This window comes from Anolis carolinensis, chromosome 4, assembly GCF_035594765.1.
Source record: "Anolis carolinensis isolate JA03-04 chromosome 4, rAnoCar3.1.pri, whole genome shotgun sequence".
Classification (NCBI taxonomy): Eukaryota; Metazoa; Chordata; class Lepidosauria; order Squamata; family Dactyloidae; genus Anolis; species Anolis carolinensis.
The window spans coordinates 195,350,152-195,375,128 of NC_085844.1; the positions used below are offsets into that span (position 1 = coordinate 195,350,152).

Sequence of the window (24,977 nt, forward strand, 5' to 3'; positions counted from 1 at the left end):
CTCCCGGATGGAGCCTCGAACTCGTCCTTTCTCAACTAGCTTCAGCTCCCTTTGAACCTATGGCCTCTGCAGACCTTCACCTTCTCTCTTGGAAGACTGCCTTCCTAATCACTATCACCTCTGCGCGCAGGCCTTCGGAACTGGCTGCTCTCCGGGTGGACGAACCCTATCTCCGTTTCCACCACGACAGGGCTGTTCTTCGCCCGGACATCACCTTCCTACCTAAGGTGGTCTCGGCTTTTCACCTTAACCTGGATATAATACTCCCTGCTTTTTTTCCTAATCCTTCTTCTTCTTTGGAGCGGAGACTCCATCTCCTGGATGTCAGGAGAGCCCTCCTTTTCTACAAGGACAGGACTAAGGACATACGTAAGTCACCTAGACTGTTTGTGGCTTATGCTACCCATAAGCTGGGCGAACCACTTTCTTCTCAAAGACTCTCACACTGGATTGCTCAGACTATCGAACTCGCTTACCAGCTGGCTAAACGCCAACCCCCCTCTTCGATCCGCCCTAGATCAACGAGGGGCCTTTCCACTTCTACTGCCTTCCTGAGGGGCGTCCCTCTCGACTCCATCTGTCGAGCGGCTATCTGGTCCACTCCATCCACCTTTGTTTCACACTACAGGATGGACTCAAAGAACCTCAAGGACTCGGCCTTTGCCAGGTCTATCCTTTCCTCCTGCCTTGCCTAACTTTGTTTGCCCTACTCAAAACCAGTTTTTTTTGGTTATCCTTCTTACAAGCTGACCGTTGTCATTCAGCTTTTATGTACATGATATGTTCATGGGTTCATTAACGTAGTGCTTGTGTACTATACTTACTCACTGCACTGAAATGTATTTCATGAATACCTCTACCTCTGTTTTCAGGAAATGGGTCTATACTTACCTCTGTATTTTCTTACAGACTATCGCTCACATACAATGTTGTGATTGCGTTCTGGGTCCTAATAACAAGGATCGGTTTTTTTTGCACTATATGCTGTTGCATCGTTTTCTTTGTTGCTTTTTTTGCACCTTGTGCTCAATAAATGTGTTGTTTGGACACTAGACTGGTTATCGGGTTTGCTATCCCACCTACCTACACCTCAGCTTGCTAGTCTCCATTAGTGTTCATTCACAGAGTACACGAAGAAAAAGGACAGGTTGCTTACCTGTAACAGTGTTTCTTCGAGTGTACTCTGTGAATTCACACAATCCCGCCCTTCCTTCCCCACATGCAAACCTCTCCCTTTCTTGCTGCCTTTGCGGCGTAGGAACTGGAGAGCGGGCGCGGAGGGCCCCCTTTATACCCTCTGGGGAGAGGGGCGGGGTTACCGCCAAATTTCAAACTTTAGCTTGGAAGAGTATCCGTTGGAGCCTGCGCAGGCGCAGCGTTCTCCATTAGTGTGAATTCACAGAGTACACTCGAAGAAACACGGTTACAGGTAAGCAACCTGTCCATCTTTATTTTCAATTTACATATTCATAAAAAGTGAAAAAAATCTATATACATATTCATAAAAACAGTGAAACAATATGCATGAACCAATACAATACTTCCTAACATCTATTATTTGGTTACGCTCAGCCGTCCTCCCCCCCTCCCAATTTAGTGACTTCCGTTCCCTTGGGTTAGAGTCATTCATATATAATTCCATTCTTCTTTCCTCTTACATTGTTTTTCTATTCTTCCTTCTAGCCTGATATTTGTTTTTTATAAATTCCCAACACAGATTCTAACAGGTTAAATTATGAAGATTTTATGAAAACGTTTCCTTCTTTCTTTTTTTTTACATAGTTTAGAAATAATTCCCATTCCTTGATAACGTTTTTTGGTGCTTTTCTTTGTTCATTATTGCTAAGTTGTCCATTTCTGCTATTTTAAAGACTTTAACCATCAATTCTTCTATTGTTGGGAGGTCTGCCTTCTTCCAGAACCGTGCGTATACTATTCTTGCTACTATGTAATACTTTATAGTTCAGTGGTTTTGTTTGGTTATTTGATTTTTTTTTGGGGGGGGGGGAATCTCAAAATATGCTTTTTTACCATTTCTACTTCTCCTGCATGGAAGGGGATTGAACTAGATGGTCCATGTGGTCTCTTCCAACACTATTATTCTATGATTTCCCCCAATTTTTTTCATGTATTCTTCCCATCCCTATTTATTTATTTATTTATTACAATATTTATATCCAGCCCTTCTCACCCAACAGGGGACTCAGGGCGGCTTACAATAAAACACACATATAAAAACTGTACAATACACTATAAATCATTTAAAAAATTAACTTACATAAGACATTCATAAAACGCATTATAAAATACAGATAGCCATGTTCAAGTTTAAAAGACTGGGTCTGTCAATTGAGTTCCAGCGTACATAATAGTAATTAATGCTGCTGATTCTTATCCGAAAGCCTGGCCCCACAACCAAGTTTTAACCTTTCTACGGAAGGATAGGAGGGAGGGAGCCTGCCTGACTTCAATGGGGAGTGCGTTCCATAGGCGGGGAGCCACTACTGAAAAGGCCCTGTCTCTCGTCCCGGCCAGCCGCACCTGTGAGGCTGACGAGACCGCGAGCAGGGCCTCATCTGATGATCTTAAGCTTCAAGGTGGGTCGTAGCGGGAGACACGTTCAGACAGATAAGCTGGTCTGGAACCGTTTAGAGCTTTATAGGCTAAAGCCAGCACCTTGAATTGTGCTTGGTAGCTAATCGGCAGCCAGTGGAGCTGGCGTAACAGAGGAGTGGTACGCTCCCTTTACGCTGCTCCAGTTATTAACCTGGCAGCCTCCCGTTGGACTAATTGAAGCTTCTGAACAGTCTTCAAAGGCAGCCCCATGTAGAATGCAACAGAGCATATGGCTAGTTCCAAACCATTCTTCCCCAACATGGCCCTTTCTGGATGTTTTGAACTTTAAATCCTTTCAGCCTCAACCAGAAAATGTTGTGGTAGTAGTAAGAGACCTGCTTGGGAAGGCTGCCACAAACCATGGGAGAACATATGAAAACCATCTTAGATAAGCTTGCTTGCTTGCTTTCTCTTTTCTCTTTTGAAATAATTCTTCTCTTTGACTTCTATTGGAGTCAGATTAAATTTCAGTTAAATAAATTAAACAATTGCAAAAGCAAAATAAAGCCAGTTTTTTAAATGTAATTGAACTGAGTTGGCAGTAGGCCAATTGTTTAACCAGTAATAGCATTGTGGTTTCATGGAATATTTGTCTGTGGTCAAATAATAGATTTGGTTGGCTATATTTGATTGGTGTAACCCTATACAAAAGAAAGCAAAGCACTGACCCCCCCCCCCCCCAAAAAAAAAACCCACAAAAAGACAAAAACATCTAAAAATTTATTTAAAATGTCAGGAATATCAAAGTTGTGTGAACATGTCTGTATCATTGCAATGTTGGCATTATCCCTTAGACTAGTGGTCTCAACCTGGGGTCCCCAGATGTTTTTTGCCTTCAACTCCCAGAAATCCTAACAGCTGGTAAATTGGCTGGGATTTCTGGGAGTTGAAGGACTAAAAAATCTGGGATTCCAGGTTGAGAACCACTGCCTTAGGCAGTCCCACAGTCACTTTATCCATAGCAGTTATAAAACATGAAGTGTTAATCTTGGAGGGAAACAACTGAATTAATACATAGGTCTGAAACAGGATTAGTGTGCTTGGTTCCTCAAAACACGTTCCAACTAGAGTAGATGAGGAAGGGTGACAAATAAAAACATGCTGGTTGTGAGCTAATGAGAATATGTTTTGGCTGTAGTTTTCAGTTTTTATCAAAATCTAGTATTCTTTGAATGAAAAATTTGCTTTTTTGCCACCCGCTGCTCTGTGCAAACTGTAATAAATCTTCCTCTAAAAGCGATTTCTGCAGAAACTTTCATATAATTCAAGAGCTTATGGATGTAGTAGTAGTATTAGTAGCAACACAACGTTATCAGCTCTTGTAACTTATTTGCAGGTTTTACTATACTTTTCTTGAAAGCTTGGATTTAGCTGTTACAGAATTCTCTGGTTTTTAACTTAAAGAAAGAAGCTGTGTAGCTGCCTTTTTATTATTGAGACAAGCTTGAAAATGCAGCTGAAATGTAGCCTAAAGGCTCAACAAATAAATAAATGTTAAAAGCCCCTAAGGGGAGTTTTTGATATATTCCCTTCTATGCACAGTCCAAAATACTGTTTGCATACATAAGCGTATGATTTATTGCTTTCAAAATTTAGAACTCAGTGTGTGTGTGTGTGTGTGTGTGTGTGTGTTTTGGGGGGTGAGATTTGGAAACTCCTTACTTTTCTGGTTATAGCTATAGATCTTTCAAGGAAGTAATTACTTAATGTTCAAAAACCCTGTTGGCATGGGCCAAGCACTTTGTAACTCAAAGCACCTAAATAACGCAGTAGGGCATTTTATCTCATTTTCAACAGAAGATCCTTGTCTTTTTGCCCTGTTGATTCTTCATAGCTATCTTTCCTTATTGTAGTCATATAGTCACACCATCTGGAAAAGTAATTTCATCCACACAGTTCAATATTTGTTTTGTATTTTTGGAACCATTTTTAAAGACATAGGTTATATTAATGTTCAAATATTAAATGAAACTTGACCCTTTAAATGGAGCAGTTAGATATTCAAGGATGAGTTAAGGCATGTGTACATGGGCTGGGAAGTAACTTGAGCATGATAAAAATTTTATTTAGAAAAATCGCGTGATCACATTTCAAATATAATGTGTAATACATGGTTATTAAGGTACATTAAGATAAAATGAAAGGCCAGAACACTTAAGTCAACCATCTTTCTATTACTTTGCTTGAATTACAAATCTTATTGGAACAGAAAATAGATTTCTTTTTTATTAACGAAATTTGTTAGGAAGAGTTATCTGATTCAGGCTGAACCCCTTTATCTGCTATTTGTTATTGGGGGAGATTTTTTTTAAAGTCATGATTCACAAAAAGAACTTCTGCAGGCTTGTCTAATAAGGTGATGCTAATGAACTTGGAGAAATTTCTTCCAATGACCTAGACACATGCATACACTTGTGCGCACATACACATAAAGAACCTGGTCATATGATGTAAGGTTTTGTGCCATTTGGTTCTGATCATATAATAACAGACAGGTGAGAGTGGTTTTCAGTATGGTATTGATCCCAAAATATGTCTGTCAGTGCTTTCATACTTTTAACCTGGAATGTGATAATGTTGTTTTTATGGAGTTATTAAAACGTAATGTATAAACTTTCTCATAGACTCTCTTTGACTGATATAAGAAGGGAAATGTAGAATTTTTTTATATCTTATCAACCATCTTTCCTTGAATATATTTTCTATAGTTGTGTTATGGTGATGGCTAAAGCCTACATATTTCCAAGATATGTGGAAGTTCTTTTTAAAATCTCCTAAGACAAGGAGTATAATAAATTCTTGGCTTTTTTCCTCCCAGATCTTAGCTGACCTCAAGATTTTGCCAGAATAAAAGAAAACATTTTGAGCTACTTTAAAAGAAAAGCAACCCAAAACTCCTAGTAGGAAAGTTACTTTGTGAAAAGGACCATTTCGGAAATAATATTTAGCATTTAATGGAAATACATTTATTTGAATTCAAACTTTCAGAGTGTCAACATTATAGAGTATCCACACAAATCTCATGGAAGCTGCTTATGGGTTGTCACCTGCTGTTCTTGTTTGTTTCCATTTAAGAAAACCCAGAACAGTTAGGTAGATATTCTCTTCAGATAATATGCATTGTGGTTCATAAAATATCCTTAAGAGATTTCTACAAGTCAGGTGTTTAAATAGTGCATTATTGGGGACAGAATTTATTCAGGAGGAATTGGACCAATAGTACAAGTAGCCAATAGTGAGATCTGGAGCACATTTATACTGGCCATTTAATACAGCTTGAAAGTATGGCAGCTATAAAATGAATGCCATGATATGTGCTGCATCGTGCTTTAAGGACTTTAGACCGACACAAGCAAAGTCAAGGAATAGTCTGAGATGGAGCCCTTAATGCACATCAGCACACTGTGGTGTAAAGTCTCCTTGCTGGATTGTCACTTTGTTATGATAATCAGGCTTGTTCATTCTAGTGAATCTGTGAGTGAAGCCGTTGGGAGTCATGGCCCCGAGGTCACAGGGGACGAACCAGACCAATTTAGATCCCAAGACTGAAGACCTAGGTGGTGGAGCAGGTGGATGATAACATGATACATGTTATAACAGCTGTGAAGGCGGACAAAGGCTGCAACATATAAGAGGCCACCAACCATCAGGGTAACCATGGCATTGGATCAGAACCTCTTTCTGTGAAGACTATGTGCTGGTCGCTGTGCACTGATCTGCACACACAAAACAAATTTATGCACAGGTGTCTTCCAAGAAAACCAAAACCAAAAAAAGTCCCTTGGTGATCGGCAAATGGCGATGGGGGCAGAATTGAAAAATCTGGCATCCCCTAGCCACAGACCAGTACATGAGCAGTGGATATGGATTGAGTTGTTCTAACTCGAGGTTTGAAGCAGTTGAGCATTTTGGCAGCTGTATCTACGACTGAGCAGCCCTATTTAGGATCAACTCTGCTCAACCCATATGGGGAGGGGGCTAGAAAAGGTGCCATAAACATAGTTTATGGGTTTAAAGCTAGCATTTTTATGCTCTTAAAGCTAACATTAAAAAGGTGGCATAAACACAGAGAACTTGCAGTCCCTGGCCTTGAGCATTCTAGGTCAGCTGTTACTGTGCTGTGGACTTTGAAGAGACACAAGTAGAGGGTGAAAGGGAGAAATGTGCCAAGAGAAAGGCTCATCAAGCAAACCCTTGTGACTGCCTTCCACCTGGAAACCTATGTCCTCATTATGACACACCATGTGGATCCAGAATCGGTCTCTACAGTCACTTACGGACCCACCACTTGGAAGGCAATCATACTTGGTCACGAGTGATCGCTTATGATGATATGATGAGTGTAAACCACATGGCACAATGAAATCTTCTGAATGTGAATTGCTATGCACATGCACTCTGCTGATTCACACATGTGCATCTGGAGTGGGAAGTTGGAAAGAAAAAAAAACTGCATTCTCCACAGCTATCAAGCCTTGAACCTATGGATCCTAGAGCTGGTTTGAAGCCAGCCTCTGCAGTTTGTGTAATCACCATCTTGAACCTGAAACTGGTTCCAGGATTAGCAATCTAATCCACACTCCACAACACTTTTTTTCTATGCTGGTTTCAAATTGTCATAAGTGGTCAGAGCAGATGTACCCCTGGAATACAGTAAGGAAGTGGTTGGATAGAAAGACCCATTGTCTCAAATATCTCTCCATTAATAAACAAATATATTGTTTATTTTTCTAGAGCAGGGGTCCCCAAACTTTTTAAGCAGAGGGCCGGTCCACAATCCTTCAGACTGTTGAGGGGCCGAATTATCATTTAAAAAAAAAATACAAACAAATTCCTATGCATACTGCACATGTCTTATTTGTAGTGCAACAACAACAACAACAACAACAACAACAACAACAACAACAACAAAAGAACAATACAATATTTAAAAATGAAAACAATTTTAACCAACATAAACCTATTAGGATTTCAATGGAAAGTGTGGGCCTCCTACTGGCCAATGAGATAGTCAAGTTAATTAGGATTGTTGTTGTTGTTGTTGTTGTTGTGTGCCTTCAAGTCATGTCAGACTTTGGCCGAGCCTAACTCTAAAATTATTTATTTATTTACTGCATTTATTTACTACATTTATATCCCACCTTTCTCACCCCAAAGGGGACTCAGAGCAGCTGTATGTACATACAATATATTATATTATTAGCATAACACAATATTAGCATTATATATTACTGTATTGAACTATACCACTATACCATTATATAATATGTAATATATAACATACAATTAATATTATTATATGGTATTACTATTGGTATTATATTGTATAACATAAGATTATTATCAATATTATATGTATATACAATATATTATTAAAACTGATATAAAAATATTATATTATAAAACTGAGGGTGGGGGCCAGGTAAATGACCTTGGAGGGCTGCATCCGGCCCCCGGGCCTTAGTTTGGGGACCCCTGTTCTAGAGCATGGAAAATAAACAAGATAAACTTAAACTCTTAGCACAGGAAGGCAAATATGAATTAATAGGCATCACTGAAGCCTGGTGGGCTGAATCATATGATTGGAATATAGAGATAAAGGGGTATGCATGCACTATTCCAAAGGAATAGGCCAAACAAAATCAAAAGTTAAACATATATTTTCAGACAGCTGACTTCAGTTAAGTCTAGAGAAATATTGTATGAGATCGTGTGGTCAGACATACTCAAAGAGAAAGGAATTCAGTATGGATGGGAGTTTCCTAAAAGCAAGATGGAAAGGCAAGTGTATTTCCTAAAGCAGAAGAAGTTTTGGTTTATTGTACTACATGAGAAGCCACTGATATGTGGGCAGGGGATCTGTCATTGAAGTACTGTCTAAAATTGCCTGAACACTGTTGTTTGGCTTGAAATTTTACAGAGGAAAGTATCCCCTTTGAGTTTTCTTTTTACAATATTTTGGGTTGGTCATCAGCAGTAGTCCTGAAGATTCTTTGCCCAGAAAAGTGGTGGTTATACCAAAACTTGTAATGTGGGATTCTTCACAACTGTAGCTCCCCTTTATTCTGATACTAGCCAATTTTCTCAGTGCCCACATACACCTTGAATCAATTCTGGGCTTTTTTGTGGTTGCTTTATGTATGTGCGCACACAGGATTTTTTTTATCTCACAATAGTTGCAACCAACAAATGTCACATATAGAGAAAACAGGAACATTTCTCATTCCAAATACTTGGATCCACATACTACACTGACTTAGAATCCAGAGAAGAAATTGGAACAGGAATGTATTCTAGCCACTTCCAGAAGACTACAAAACTCTAGTTCAGATTGGTGTAGATTAAAACAATGGGGGAGTAGAGCATTCTTCAAAAATGTTACTAATCTTGGATTTAGACTGTTAAATAGAAACCTTTTAAAAGAAAAAACACACCAACACTATTGTTTCAGATCTTAATGTATTTTAATTCTGAATTACCGTATATACTCGAGTATAAGCCGACCCAAATATAAGCCGAGGCACCTAATTTTACCACAAAAAACCTGGGAAAACATTGACTCCAGTATAAGCCGAGATACCAATAAAATTACATTAATTGAGGCATCAGTAGTTTAAATGTTTTTGAATCTTTACATCAAACTGTAATTTAAGATATGAGTGTCTAACTCTGATTAAATCATTATTTTCATCTTCAATGTAAATGTGCTTATGTATCCTTTTAATAATAATAGAGTGAAATAATAAATGTAATAATAATAATAAATGCAGTAAAATAATAAATGTAATAATAAATAGAGTAAAATAATAAATGTATTATTAATAATAAAAATAGAGTAAAATAAATGTAAAAGTAACAACAATAATAGAGTAAAATAATAAATGTGATAATAATTGATAGAGTAAAATAATAAATGTAACAATACCAATAATAATAGAGAAAAATAAAAAAATACTATATATACTTGAGTATAAGCCAATCTGAATATAAGCCCACCAGGACCCTCACCCAAGTATAAGCCGAGGAAGGGTTTTTTTTTCAGTCCTAAAAAAGAGCTGAAAAACTAGGCTTATACTCGAGTATATACAGTATATATAATATGTATAGAACTTACAATCTATTATATCCGATAAACTGTTGGGCAGGATATGGTTTTGAAAAATAAGAGATTTTTAAAAATTACTACAAAAATATATTTAAATCTTTTCTGTCTTTAACATGTCTACCCTTTTCTGTCTTTTATAAAGGACATCTTAAACTATTAAATAATAGATGTTGTTAGTTACCACCTGAAATTTGATAAGGGGACAACTAAATAGAGTTGCAATGAATTTCTTTCAAGTTGTATCACATTGATTACATGCATGCTTCAACACAAAATGGAATTTATGCAATACAGCATTAACATAAAGAGAAGAGTAATTGAAGACCTTTCTGTCAATGCATGTGAGAGAACATTTCACTCTTTGGGTTGAGACATTTAATTCAGACATTGATCCAAACAGAACAGATTATGATGAATATATACAAACAATGCTTGAAGGTTGACACTGAAGTAACTTATAGAAGATATAGCAATGACTGCAATCTTTATTATGTTCTTTTTCATCTGAAGAGCAGTGGACTATTCACAAAAACTGCTACTTATTGTAGTGCCATAGACTCTTGCTGCACATCAAAAGTCAAGAAACTGTTGTAGCGAGGAGCTAATTTATCTGTACAGAGCTCTCTTCATTTTGGAGTTTGTTTTGTAGCTGAATCTTGCAATATTCCTTCAGAATCTGTATGATAATTTTTACAGAGTAGTGTATGTGATTTGACTGGGATATTTCAGAAGTGAAATAGTTAATAGTACACATAGAAGCTTCTGATGATTGGTTGCCATGTTCACATTTATGAATACTCTAATTTTCTGTAGCTATCTACAACCAGGGTTAGGAAGCATGAAATCCAACCCTAATGTGGAAAAAATGGTGATGGGAACAGGAGCCCAATAACCATATCTCATATCAGAACTGCTTCACCGAGTTGAAGTCAAGAGCCAAGGAATCAGGGCTAGGAAGCCAGAAATAAGCCCAAATTGATAGGCAGAGCCAAAAAGTGTCAGGAATTATTTTTCCTAATGCTTAAAAGTAAGGATTGAAAGAAACTTTCTTGTGGAACAAACTATTTCCTCCCCACTTTTCTGTCACATCTGCCATTATCTGCTGAATGAACTTCTTGGTGCTGTTGTATTGATTAGTGATGCTGGATATGAATGGACAAGGATTTCATGGTTGCTGGCTGCTCTAGATCTCTCTTCTGGAAACTTGATAAAGCCAAAGTCTGGAAGACAAACAAAATCTTATTTGGGCAAGCATCTTACAGTCAGGGATGTAAAAGACTTCTTTGATAATGTGTATGTTTTAGCATATTTTTCACTGCTAAACCGCTCTTTACAATGTTAACAGTAGTTATGTTCTTGGGGACTGAGTGGATTAAACTAAACAAATTATTTGCATGTCAGGCAGAATAGACCATGTAGGAAAATACAAACAGACGAATTTCTATTGCCAGCTTCTTTCAAAGTGATGGCATAGAATCATTGAGTTGGAAGAGACCACATGGGCCATCTAGTCCAACCCCCCTGCCATGCAGGAAAAGACTCCTATAGTATCAGTGCCATACAGAGAAACCAAGTTCCTAGTTACAAATACCTTGTTCAGGATTTTGAGGTTATTAATGCAAATCTGTAGTGTTATATATAACAGATTTTCTTTCTTCTGTTTTTCCTTATTAAGGACTCCATCTTTCACTGATACAGTCTCAGTCTTGGTTGTTTGGGCATAGGTTGATTACAGTGAAATAATTGAATCAGAACTCAAGCAATTGAATCTCCTAATGTTTTGGATTTTTCAGAAATCAGGATTTGAATACCCCATATCTCTAGAAACCCATTGGGTGTGCCTGGGCAAATCAAACAGAGTAAGTTAATAAGAAGCCCATGAATAAATATTGCTGAGAAAATCCTATCAGAGAAAATCCATGTTGGCATTCATTTTGAAGGTATATTACCTTCAAAACGACATTAAAAAAATCCTTCCTTCTGTTTCTGGATTCTACTTTGTAATTTAAAAACCTATACACCTCTACCCATAGCTTGACACCATTCTTGCTGTCCTCACAAGTACATTTTATGGGAACACAAGAAGGGAACGTTTCAGTAGCTGCTCCTAGGTTTTGGAACTCCCTTCCCTCACAGGCTAGACCAATGTTCTTTCATAGGCAACTGAAGACCTTTTTATTTTAGTAAGCCTTCAAGAGCTGGAAAAAAAGGCTTACTAAAATAAAAAGGTCTTTAGTAAGCCTTCAAGAGCTGGGAGTCCCCAGTGGCGCAGTGGATTAAACTGCTGAGCTGCTGAACTTGCTAACTAAAAGGTCACCGGTTTGAATTCAGGGAGCGAGGTGAGCTCCCACGGTTAGCCCCAGCTTCTGCCAACCTAGGAGTTCAAAAACATGCAAATGTGAGTAGATCAGTAGGTAGCGCTCCAGTGGGAAAGTAATGGCACTTCATGCAGTCATGCTGGCCACGTGACCTTGGACGTGTCTATGGACAATGCCAGCTCTTCGGCTTAGAAATGGAGATGAGCACCAACCCCTTGAGTCAGACACAACTAGACTTAATGTCAGGGAAAAACCTTTACCGTTACCTGCGAGAGCTGACTTCTTAGGGGGAAAGGATCTTTCATGTGCTGTGCTATTTATAATTACTGATCTTTTTAATTGTTTGTTATAGCTGCTTTTAATTTTATTAATAGTTTAGTTACATTTTAACTTTTGTGTAGTGCAAAGTTTACCTGTACCCGTTTTAACATTTGTAAGCCACCTTGAGTCTCAGATTCGGAAAAGGCAGGATATAAATAAAAAGCTAATCACACACACCTCCTTTATGGGTTCATTAATGCAACAGAGCTGACCTTCTTGTTTATGTCCGTTTCCTCTTTTTTTGTGATTATCTGCAACATTTATGCTGGCCTCCAACTGAGAAGAGTTCTTCCCTCACCCGGGACTTCCCACAGATGTATATATAAACCTTCCTTGCTTAGTTTCTCCATACCTCACAACCTCTGAGGATGCCTGCCATAGATGTGGGCGAAACGTCAGGAGAGAATACTTCTAGAACATGGCCATACAGCCCGGAAAACATACAACAACCCTGTGATCCCGGCCATGAAAGCCTTCGACAAGACTTTTTTTTTTTTTTGCATCTTCTCACTGCCCCCCCCCCCCCCCCACTGAGTTGTCTTCCCATTTGTTTTTCCAGTAATTGGGGGGGGGGGAGAAGTCCAGGGTTTGTGAATTTTACACCCCTACTACAATTAATCCTTATCTCACACCATAACTGTCTTTCGTTTTTTCAAACTTGGTTCATTTCACCACTAAATATTTATGGTGTGTATCCTAAGCATGTGCTTTTTATTTTAAAAATCAGCTTATGTATACATTTTTTGCTCTTTCTTTTTAAAATGTTTTCCTCCCCATTCTTCCTCACTGTTCCCTTTCACTTGGTAACCCCCTCCACCACCACTCCCTGCCACTTTTATTTTTCACCTTTTAACCAGTTTTTCATGATAAATCAACTGCTGCACATTTTTCTATTTCTGATATTCATGACCTTTCTTTTTAAATGTTTTTTCTGAATCTTCTCTTCTGTATTCTTTTTTCCTGTTTTCTCACACAATTTAATACATTTTTTACTTGTATCATCTTTACATTAGCACTTACTATTCAACAGTATTTGCTTTAACTTTTCACTCATTTTTTTTAACTGTCTAACCAGGACAGCCAATATTTAGTTCTTTATCCTCTGCTTTTAAGATTTCTGAGTATTTTTGTCTTTCTATGATTTTGGTTTTTGTGGTTATGTTGTCTTCATTTTCTTCTTATCTGTCTAACCATACTTACCAGATTTCTTTTCCCTCGTTCTCCTCTGGCTCAGTTTATAGGAGTTCTCCAAGGTTCTGTATTAAGGCCGTTGCTTCTTATTCTTTGTCTGTAGTCAATCTTTTAGAGCAAATTTTCATGTTAGATGACAATATTATTTTATATTACTGATATTTCCTTTTTTGTAAATTTCCTTAAGTTGTCTATTTAATGATATCTGCAAAGCTTATTTGTTCACTCTCTGAAGCTAAATATTTCAAAGATAATTTCTTAGTTTAACTCTTGACTCCTTTAAGTTTCTTTGCTACCCTTTTCCCATCTGTTCAGACTAAAAAAAATCCCCAATTATTTCATCTTGAGTTTTAGGTTTTTATGTACAGGCAAAAAACCTCCCAAAAAACCCCTACTCTGCTTCAGACCAAACTTTGTTTTGAACTTCAGTTCTCACAATTCCTAACTTCTGGTAATATCTGGAGGTGCAGAGTTTGAGAAAGACTGATCTAGATGATCACTCTGTTGGTCAATGCTACTTCTATCAAAAGTAAATAAACATAATGTGAACACAGAAGTTACTTGTCTAGGTAATGTCCCACTAAATGTGTGGCTTATATGTTAAATCTGCCACCATGGTTTTATTTATTTATTTGCTTTTTGCATTGAATATATTTCTCAAATAATGGAATAAAAATGGGAATTCATTTATACTGCAAAATTTTGTCAGGTTAACCAGTTGACAAGATGTGAACTTTAGTTTATGTTTTATGCATTTTTTTATTACAAAGAGATTTGTGCTCCAACGAAAGTTGTTTCCTTTCAACCATATTGGCACTTAAGATTGCAGTAATTAAAAACAGAAAACCCCAAGAACTGGCAGATTTGTTCTGTCTTCACTGTTTATTTATGTTTTTAATAAATGTATTTTTATACTGATGACCTTTCTTAATTTCCTATATATGAAAACTAGTGAGTGTTAGACATGAGTTAGGTAAATAATGCTTTATTTGTAGCTGTTAACTTTTTAAAAAGTTGTGCTTGTATTTTGTATTCCTTTCAATATCAATTGTAATCGGACTGAATATTACACAAATTAATGTTTCACAGTTTCAGTCATATGCAAAAACCCACTCTGTGGACACAGGTGAGAGCAACAGGAGACCACATTGCCTCTGCTGAGTTCCTGAAAGTAGTCAGCTCTCTGGATGCCAAATCTGGTGGTAAGTCCATATGCTCAGAACCAATACTCTTCTCTCAACAGAGGAAGAAGACAAACTCTTTTCTTGTTTGAGAGAAGAGACAGAAGCCTGCCTGTGCTTCTCTTGGAGGAAGGAGATGAACAGAAGTGACAGAAGTCCGATTGTACAGAACCATACTCACTTTTCCAGTGAAGGAATCAGACACCTCTCTTGCTCAAAAGAGGCGTATGGTTCTGTGCAGTCTGGATTCACGCTAGATGTGGAACCTGGTAGAGGGCTGCTTTCAGGAGCACAGTATGGGCAACCTGTGCCCCAACTTGTGAGTCTTCGCTTTGGCTACTCTTTCAACTGCATGGAAGCAGGTGAGCAGGGGAATATTTTGAATATAAAGTAATTTCAGCTCTCAATGGCATGCCAGGTAGGAGAGGGAAGAGCCAATTGGCAAACATTCTCCCCAGAAAAAAGGTTCCCCATTTTATGCAAAAATTGTGTTATACAAAGTATCCTGAAATAGAGCTATAGCATCATATGTAGGCCGATTGTCCTGCCATGGTTCCTTGATAAAAGTATAACAACAGGTGGAAAAGAAAAAATGGCCAACACATTGCTGTAGTAGAGACACAGATTTCTGCGTATTAGACACTTGAGAATGAAAGTGCGAATAAATTGTCACATGCTGATAGCAGTGTGGAGAGAACTATTAAAATGTAAAACCTTTTGAAGAAGTCTTAACAACATGTATATATTGGAGTATGGGGACTGTGTTTTCTCATCTCCATGACACTTGCACAGCAACATTCCAGACAATATAAAAATAGTGGAGAAAGAGCTACAAATGGTGGCTAGATTACATTTTTCCCAATAATTTCAAGCTGAAGTTTCATTTCTAAATACAGCCTCCGTGCAATCCGAGCAGGTGAACGGGGAGGGCCACAAAGGCCCTCCCGTTGAACCGCTTGCTGGCATGCGTGTTGTTAGGTAGATAGCAAGCTACCTAGCAACACGCAGGGGGTGCTCGCCCTTGGGAGGTGCCCTCTGCGTGTTGTTAGGTAGATAGCAAGCTACCTAGCAACATGCAGGAGGTGCTCGCCCCCTGGGAGGTGCCCTCTGCATGTTACTAGGTAGATAGCAAGCTACCTAGCAACATGCAGGTGGCACCTCCCAAGGGGCGAGTGCCCCCTGCGTGTTGCTAGGTAGCTTGCTATCTACCTAGCAACCCGCACGGCCAGCTCCTTCGCCACACTGGGCGCCAGTGCTGCCGCCCCCCCGGCGTGATGAAGGAGCCGAGGCACAGGCGGGTGGGTGAACGTGGATGGCTTTTGCGGTCCTCCCCCTTCACCTGCTCAATGGCTGGCCCAAACGCCCGCCAAAGGGAGAAGTGTCCTCTCCGTTCGGCGGATGCTTGGACCCAGAGAAGCGGCAAGCTCCCCTGGGTCCACACCTCGTCTGAACTGAGAGGCCTCCCCTCCGTTCGGACGCAGCCTGGATTCAAAGGAGTTTGCAGCTCCTCTGGATCCAAACGGCGTCTGAACAGAGAGGCCTCCCCTCCGTTCGGAAGCAGCCTGGATTCAAAGGAGTTTGCAGCTCCTCTGGATCCAAACCGCATCTGAACGCAGAGGAAGCCTGGTAATCCGAGTGATCCGTGTTGACCGAGCTGGGGTCCGCCCATTTAACTCGGACTACCGGGGTTCTACTGTATTGATGGTTTCCTCTATATATCTTGGTCTCTGGAAAATATGCTTGTTTGAGCAATGATTATACAGTATATATCTTTTCTGCATAATATGGTGATTTCTGGAGTAGCATTCTGAGTCCTCTCCCCCCCCCCCCCCATATGTTCAGTGAGAGCCAGTGTGGCCTAGTGGTTTGGGTGCTGAAGTATGATTTGGGAGATCAAGGTTTGAATCCCCGCTTGACCATGAAAGCCTACTAAATGACACTCGGCAAATCATATATTCTTAGCCTCAAAAACACTTTGGTTGCTGTAAGTGAGAAACAGTTTGAAAGCACATATCAACAAACTTAAAGCAAGTTATTCAAGGTACTGATGCAGAAAATGAACACCATGCCTTTTTGAGACCACAAGTTAGCACCATCAGTGAGCTGGTTCTTGCTGAAACCCGGTTGCTGAATTGAATTAAAGTCGTGTTCTTCTGTTGGATTTGGGGAAAACTTCATTTTTAGAAGGACTGAGAGTGAACAACCATTTTGTTGTTAACAGTTAGGTAAAGGTAAAGGTTTTCCCTGACGTTATGTCCGGTCGTGTCCGACTCTGGGGGTTGGTGCTCATCTCAATTTCTAAGCTGAAGAGCCGGCGTTGTTCGTAGACACCTCCAAGGTCATGTGGCCGGCATGACTGCATGGAACACCGTTACCTTCCCGCCGGAGCTGTACCTATTGATCTACTCACATTTGCTTGTTTTCGAACTGCTAGGTTGGCAGAAGCTGGAGTTAACAGCGGGCGCTCACTCCGCTTCCGGGGTTTGAACCTGGGACCTTTCGGTCTGCAAGTTCAGCAGCTCAGCGCTTTAACACACTGAGCCACCGGAGGCTCCTTTTTATAGTTACCTGTCAACTTTTTGTTTAAAAAGCGTAAATCTGTTGATTAGGTGTTTGTGTTCTATTTACATAGTTATGGGCAAGTGTTGCTGCTATATTGGTACTCAAAACTAATGTGTCTTGGAAAAATACCCGTAACCCCACCCATCCTGGGAAGTGGAGCTGTCTATAATGTTGTGTCCTAGCAGTGAGAGTTCTAACTTTCATTGCTTGTTTCCTCCCTTCCTCTTCCCTGATAGTAACTGAGAGTTGTTGGAGTCGGGCAGGGGAGTGTAAAAGCTTCTGTGGGTGAGCTCCAGAGTTGTCACAAGCAGGCCCCAGTATGAGACTGTAAGGTCATGTCATTTTTTCCTGTAAATCTTGTAATTTCGTGCTTCAGAGCACAACAAAGTGAAAGTCAGCAGGGAGTGAATTAAATTCCCCCATGAGAACTCCTGTAGGGTGGGCCTCTTGCGTTCTGTCTGTAGTTCCCTTGGCTCTCGTGCATCATGCTGTGCATCCCCTTAATCTAGCAGCAGTCTCATGCCGTCTCCTGCGCACCAGCCTGGCTTGGTGCCCTCTTGACATGTTCTGGCACTCGTCACGAGTCGTATTCTTCTTGTACAAGCCATTACCAGTTTAATAAACTCACACAGACTTTACAGGGTTCCCAAAAGCCTATAAAACAGAGGGTTGTCCCTACTGTCCCCTTGTGAACAAAGCTCCTGTTGTGTGGCTAATGCAATTAAAATGGGGTCTATTGGAGACTTCATACAGCTGGCTGGGGCATCACCATTTCCTCTGGCAAGCTGGCCTTCTGATCAGTCTAGCACTTGTGCTGCTAGTTTACCACTTTTCATTCCTGAATATTCTTCAGTCTCCTCTTGAACTCTGGCAAATTAATTAATTGATTCCAAATAATGAAACTTTCAAAGAAGCGAAAGAGGTTTCAGTTGAAAAGCCCGGCAAAGCTAGGCTCCTGTTTGTTTGGTGTTCAGCACTTACCCTGCATTATTGGGAAAAGTCACCACCTCTTCCGGATCTCTTGTTTTTTCATTTGTCACATTGTCTGAAGTACTTTACAATGATCCTTGAACTTATCTTTGGAGTTGCCTGCTTTTCCTTGTGAGAGTCAGTGATATTGTAAGAGTCCACGGTTTAGTAAATAAGGCCACAGGGCTGAATGGATTCAATCCAGGTCACATGGCAGGTCAGTACAACTGTGCCATGAATAAAATCCAGCCCTTTTGAATTGCAATCAGGTCTATCTTTCCTTGAAGAAACTGTTCTTGAGCAAATGTTACTGCAAAATGTAAGGTGAGAAAGAAAAACAGGCTATTCTGCATACACTGGAAGTGCACAAAAGTGTTTTCTGAGCTATTGCCACAGGTATTTAGATGCCAGATGGTGCAACAGAAACTTTAAACCTGTTGAACTTTGAATAGGATTTCTTTTGAATAGGATTTTCATTTTTTTTCCTTTTGTCTGGTGCTGCTATAATAGACAAATTCAAGGAAATGCTACTTGCATTCCAGAAGAAAGCAGCTTGTGTCTCACCTGATTTATAGAACCACTTATGCACAAATGACCGGTTGAGATTTCGTGTGTTGATATGTAGATCCATGAATTTTAAGACTTAGCCTTTGTGCTTTCAATAGTTTGTAAGTTGTATCTTTCACAGTTGTTGCAGGTTTTTGTAAACCAGCATAACACAGTTTTGGTATTTTCTTTTCTTTCATAAATTTGTTACCGACTTTTGCTTTACTGAGAACACTAAAAGTTGTTTTATAATTCCAGGGAAAGGGGGAATGGGGAAGAGAGAGAAAGAACTTAATGCTCAAAGCTGTTTGTGACTTTTGCTTTTTAGTTAGACAGCTACTTCTAAAACCTGTAAATAACAGTAAATATACTTCTATTTTGCATTTAACAAAATAACATATTTAAATAAAATGTTTAATTTCCTCTGAACATCTGTGTTGTGACTTAATTTAAAGTGACCTGGAAAAGAATGGTGTCTGAAAGAGGCAAACACATACCTATCACCCAGAGTGTCACGACCCAGGCTGCAGAGCACCAATAACCATACACAGAGGCCAGAATCTATCTAATATCTTTATTGAGGAAATATATAAAGTTAATAAAAGCAAGTGTAGGAAATAGTTCAGAAGTAGATCTTTCAGGAAAGGTCAAAATTAGTCCAGAGAAACAATGTCCAATATGAGATATTAAGGTCCAAAGTTGTAATCCAATAACCGAAACACTCACTTTGCCAAGCAAAGTGAGGGGAGAAGACAAGGTCCTTTAGTCCATGAAACTTAGGCAAGGCAAGGAAATAACTTGATTCTTGGATACAAGGCTTAATTCAAGGCAACAAAGAACAAGGAGCAAAACAGGATCCGTGGTAAATTCGTGGCGAGGTCAAGGAAGGCAAGGCTGGGTCCGAGAAGCAAAACAAGGTCCTGGGAAGCAAGCAAGGCTGGAAACGGGAGCGTAGTCCACACACAACCTACTCCCGTAGTTGACGAATTGACTCCGCAAGATTCCTACGAGGGCAAAACACCTAAGTAGGGTCTCGGTTTCCCGCCAAGAGCAGATTCTCTGGGGAACCAGAAGCGAAAGCCATTCTCTGGGTCCAGATGCATGACTCCTTAAAGATTCTCATGGGAAGCAGGCTAATCAACCATTTGTTTGGCTGCGATTCTCAGGCTTCTGCGATTAGCCTGTTGAGCTCCTCTCTGTTGTTGACAATACTCACGGCGAGAAAAAGGGGGAGATTTTGGCTCAGGGCTTGTTTGGCAAACTTCTGGAAGGCAAACCTCCTGCAGGTGCAAGGGTTCCAGTTCTGGCTGAGAAAGTTCCAATTCTGACTGAAACGGAGGAAAACCTAAGTTTTCCTCCTCATCTGTCACAACAGTGTTAGGGACGGGACTACATGGCCCATGAGTCATCACACAGAGTGATTAAAAGAAATGGAAACCTGTGGGAGGATCAATCTCCTTCCCTCCAATAACACTGGCTTATAGGGGAGATATCCTGTTGGGATATTATGAAGTTATTCTAACATTTAACTGCACAGTATACATGAACTGTATACAGTGTGTAAATCATATTGAATATTACAATATTACAATATTACATACGCATTTTACAAATATTTGTAATGGATATATTGTTGTTTAGAATGTATTGTGTTTTACTAATGTGAAGTGAGTGACAGGAATCTAATTTTGTGCTGCTTCATAGGCGGCTTATATGTATATGAAATTCTTGAAGCTGTCACCAGTTAGAAGAACATTGGTTATATCTTTAGATTATTTACGGATTTATAATATGTACATAAATATGTATGTAAGCAGTGCTGTATTTCACAGAAATATGGTTAAATTACAAAACAAGATTGTATACACTTTTAAAGTAATACGCCTATCTTTACAAAGCTTCAACAATACGACTTCTGTCTTGCATTTGCATGCAGTAGTGTATGCGATTTTTACTGCATACGGATAAGCGTACACATGCTAATCTGATCCATCTGCAGAAAATCAGCTGCTTCTCCAAACAGAGAAAGTACGGTAGAATATGCAAGGATTAAATGCCTGTCGGAAAGTAACTTTGTTCTTTATAGCTGGAAATGTGGAAAATTAACAAGCAGCTCTTTCTCTAGGACACACCCTGCAAGTGCCTCTGCCGACTGGGGAGAGCACAGCCGCCCTTTGGAAGCCAGGGTCTTGATTTACGGCCGCAGTGTTGACAGCTCAGTGGAACCCACATGCTGTTTGCAGCACCGCCAAGCTGGGCTATGACCTGCTGACCTCTACCCCTGTGCTCCCCCCTCCTGTCTCTGTGCTGTAATAAAAACCTGTCTTGCAGGCAGGGCTACAATGACTTTGTTGTTCAGAAATGTACCAATTTTTTTTAAAGGGGGGGGGGGGGAGTTGGAAATTCTCAAAGCAAAAATGAGGAACGTATGAGGAAGTGGGGCTCTGGGAGCAGCTGCTTTTGGTATCGCAGGATTGTTTGTCTTAGAGGTTATTCTCTGCTTGCAGTCAGCTCCTGGATGAATTGTCTTGCTTCTATAAAAGTATACCCCCCCCCCCCAATGGTGGTATCTTTCTGGACAGACATATTTGGGTTCATTTCTCTTATCTCCATTTCCCTTTTCTGTAGTTTTATAGGATTTGTGCCTCCATCATGCACACTTCTCTTTTAACATGTCCATTAGGCAATTGTGGTCATGTTTTAGAAAACAAGGAGCAAAAATGAAAATGTATATATTTATGAAATTAAGGGAGTTGGTCAGTCATCTCACTCAAATGTGGCCAACCTGTGGCCCTCAGAAGTTGCTTAAGAAAATAGGCTCAGTTGCCCAAGTTGCCAGATTCTTGTCTTGGAATCTCCAACTTCTGCCCCACACTCTGCCATCACAGTTATGCTGCAGAAGATGCCAAGTGGACATAACTCTTTTTGTGTGTCCATTTCTCCATGCACACTTGGTCTCCTGCCAAAGAACTAGCTGGCTGTCAGACAGCAGCATGATTGTATGGGGAAGAGGGTGTTTGAAAAGGGTTATGTCCTTGTCCCTAGTTCCTTGGCACAATTACACAGCCACGTTGACAGGTGTTTGATATAAATTGCACTTCTCTCCTGTCAACTGAGTAATGTGTGGCGAAACAGAGAAGTATGAACTTCGTGTACCTGGAAAGGTGGTATCTCTGCATCCTTTTATTTTGAGACTGGGTAAAAGAGTGGGAGAAGTGTGCACCCATACAGATGTGACCACACTCATTGCCCATGTAACTTTGGGGATCAAAATGATTGCCCATTTTGACAGTCCAGCTCTGTTAAAAAATGTTATCACACTTCTAGTAGCTTTGAGTTAGGCAGGATTATAATTTTTTTAGCATATCCGCTTGACTACAAATATAGTAATTTGTTTTTGGAAAGATTTCCTTCTTTATACTATAAAAGTTCTAAAACATTCTGGCATGTTGTGAATAAGTCAATGTAATGATTCATACAGCCCTGTTATTTCCATTGCAAGCGGGCATAGTTACACAAACCATGGTTTATGACGTTGTCTTCATAGGGAAGAGATAAGCCAGAGTGCTAGGCTGGGATGTCATGCTAACAAGCCACAAATGGAAAGCTGCTTCCACATTCAAGAGGATTGCCTTCTAAACAGTAAAAGAGGGTTCCCTTGGAATTCTGGTTTAGTGTAATGTGAAAACAGAGCCATTGCCTTTCTGTCTCTCAACGCACTATGTTATCTAGGTGTTGCTATGGGATCTGACTGGGAAATAGGCCCAAAGAAAGAGAAGAGTATGGAATTCTGGCAGATCAAGAAAATTCATTTTATATCCCTATGTCTTTTCAGTGATTTATTAATACCGTGTTTCGGGATGATTGAGGTCTCCCATTCAGATTGCTCTTTCAGGCTCCCTGAGCTTGGTTTCTTTTGGAATTCTCAAACCATTCATTGGAATAAAAATCTTTCTAGTGTTTCTGTATTTCTTTCTCCTTTACATAAGCAGTAGAGAAATGCTAATGGGAGCACAACACTTCATGGGAATGAGGTGTCTTGCTATTTGCATTATTTCAGTGCCAGTATTTCATGGTAAATACTAAGTACTTTGGCAAATCATGCTTGGCCTGCTGTCTTGAGCACATGAGCTGTGATAATTCTTCAAAGTTGAGGGTGCATAGTGTTGTCAGCGTGTTGCACTGGAAAGTGTCTGAAAAAGAGAGATTGATTAACTTTTTCTTTTCTTCTTGTATTGTATCCCTCCCCTTCCAGGCTCTTCAGGTGGCACGGCAGTTCCTTCTCCAACAGGCAACAGGTCTGACCTCTCCCAGCAGCAATGAAAATAAGCAGCCAGCCGTTCAGGTGAGGGGCAGCAAAAACGTGCATATTTCCTTTGAAACATTTGTAGGAAGTATAATGATAAGAACGTTCCTAAAAGAATGCCTTTGAAAAATTATGCTTCCTTTATGTGCTTTTAAGAAAGACTTTGTACCATATGGATCAACAACTTAACATTTAATTGGCACAGTAAGCAGACAGACTAGTCTCAGTGTCATGACTATTAATGTAGCATCCTTTTGAGGTAGTCCACTGCTGTTGTTCCTACTACACAAAACACAGACATCATGGAGCTGGAGGTTGCTGCTTTGTGCAAGATATTTGAGATTGTAAAATACTGAGGATTTACCCTCCATGTTGTCAGTTTCTCATTTGGTCTTCTCTGTTGTGAGTGATTGAGGAGTTTTCATTCTTGAATGTCTTCTTGGTGGATTTTTTTTTCTTTTTCTGAAAAAGCAATAGTATGATACCCACACTAGATTTCTTATTGCAAAAAAAGTCATTTAAATTGATGTTTAAATACAGGTGACAAAATGACAGTTTCTAGATTTCAACACTTGTTGAATACTTATGTAGAATTACATTGAAATAATTTAATTGGATTTACATTGGGGGAAAGACAGAAAAACCTACCTCTGTATCTAGAACCAGCAGGCCATGTGTCTATTTGGTTTCCAGTACTGATGTAATATTTTTCAAATAACTCAGAATATTTGATTTTTGTACTTTCTCCCAAAAACTGAATTAATTTGCACAATCATTAAACTGTGGGCTACATGTAGTCCTTTCTGAGGTGAGACTATACTGTTTCATGACAGATGGGTGCTTGCAGAAGTGATCATAGGCACATACTACACTTTTGTTGCCACTGCTTTCCTTGCTCTGGTCAAGCAAGAAACCTGTCTGAAATAACTGAGTATTTTCTAGATAAGGATAAAAAAAAAGAATCAATAGCCACCTCATCATAATAATGGGCTTTCGATTTGCATTTAATAGTTGATATTGTAATTTTGCTATTTATTTATGTTGATAATATCTAATATAGATGGAAATCTTGCTATGAAGATGTGCTATAGCTTGCCTTCCACATACCGTGTTTCCCCAAAAATAAGACAGTGTCTTATATTAATTTTTGCTCCCAAAGATGCTCTAGGTCTTATTTTCAGGGGATGTCTTATTTTTCCATGAAGAAGAATTCACATTAATTGTTGAACAAAAAAATGAACATTTATTGTATACTGTACATTAGTTGTCATCACAAACCAGCATAACCAGACAAACTGTGAATCCTATCAAGAATTTCTTGTTACTACCATTAATTCCATGTCCAACACTCTACGGTACGCATATTTACCGATCCTGCATGCTCTGGTGTTCTGTTCGGCGGGCATGCTTCCAAAACAGAAACTTTGCTAGGTCTTACTTTCGTGGGAGGCCTTATATTTAGCATTTCAGTAAAACCTCTACTAGGTCTTATTTTCTGGGGATGTCTTATTTTAGGGGAAACAGGGTAGTACCCTCAAGTTCTTTCCTTTGTTACCAGCTTCTTCATTGTCATTGTAGTAATGTATGGTTCAGATCCATGTCATTTTTACTTAAATTCATTGATAATTCAATTTCATCATATTTCCAGATTAATTTTTTAAAATGTGCATGAATATGTATATACTTTTATCCTAAAATATATCACAGTTTTCAGAGAAATATGGAGAAAGATAGATTTCTAAAATAATTTTGCAGATCAGAAGGAAGTGCAAACCAAATGCAGAATGAATGATGTCCTCAAAAATCCCCACTCTCTCCATGCTTTGCCCCTTTTCTATTTATTTATTAATTATTTCCAGAAT

At 39.4% G+C, this 24,977-nt stretch overlaps 1 protein-coding gene across 7 annotated transcripts in view; it reads left to right on the forward strand.

Annotated features, from left to right (window-relative positions):
- Positions 1 to 24,977, forward strand: part of foxp4 (forkhead box P4) — a 206,002-nt gene that overhangs the window by 66,604 nt on the left and 114,421 nt on the right. For all 7 annotated transcript variants that reach the window (XM_008109697.3, XM_008109692.3, XM_008109699.3 and 4 more), the window contains exon 3: positions 23,065 to 23,154. In XM_008109697.3, the coding sequence (XP_008107904.1) occupies positions 23,065 to 23,154 (90 nt within the window). The remainder of the gene's footprint in view (positions 1 to 23,064; positions 23,155 to 24,977) is intronic.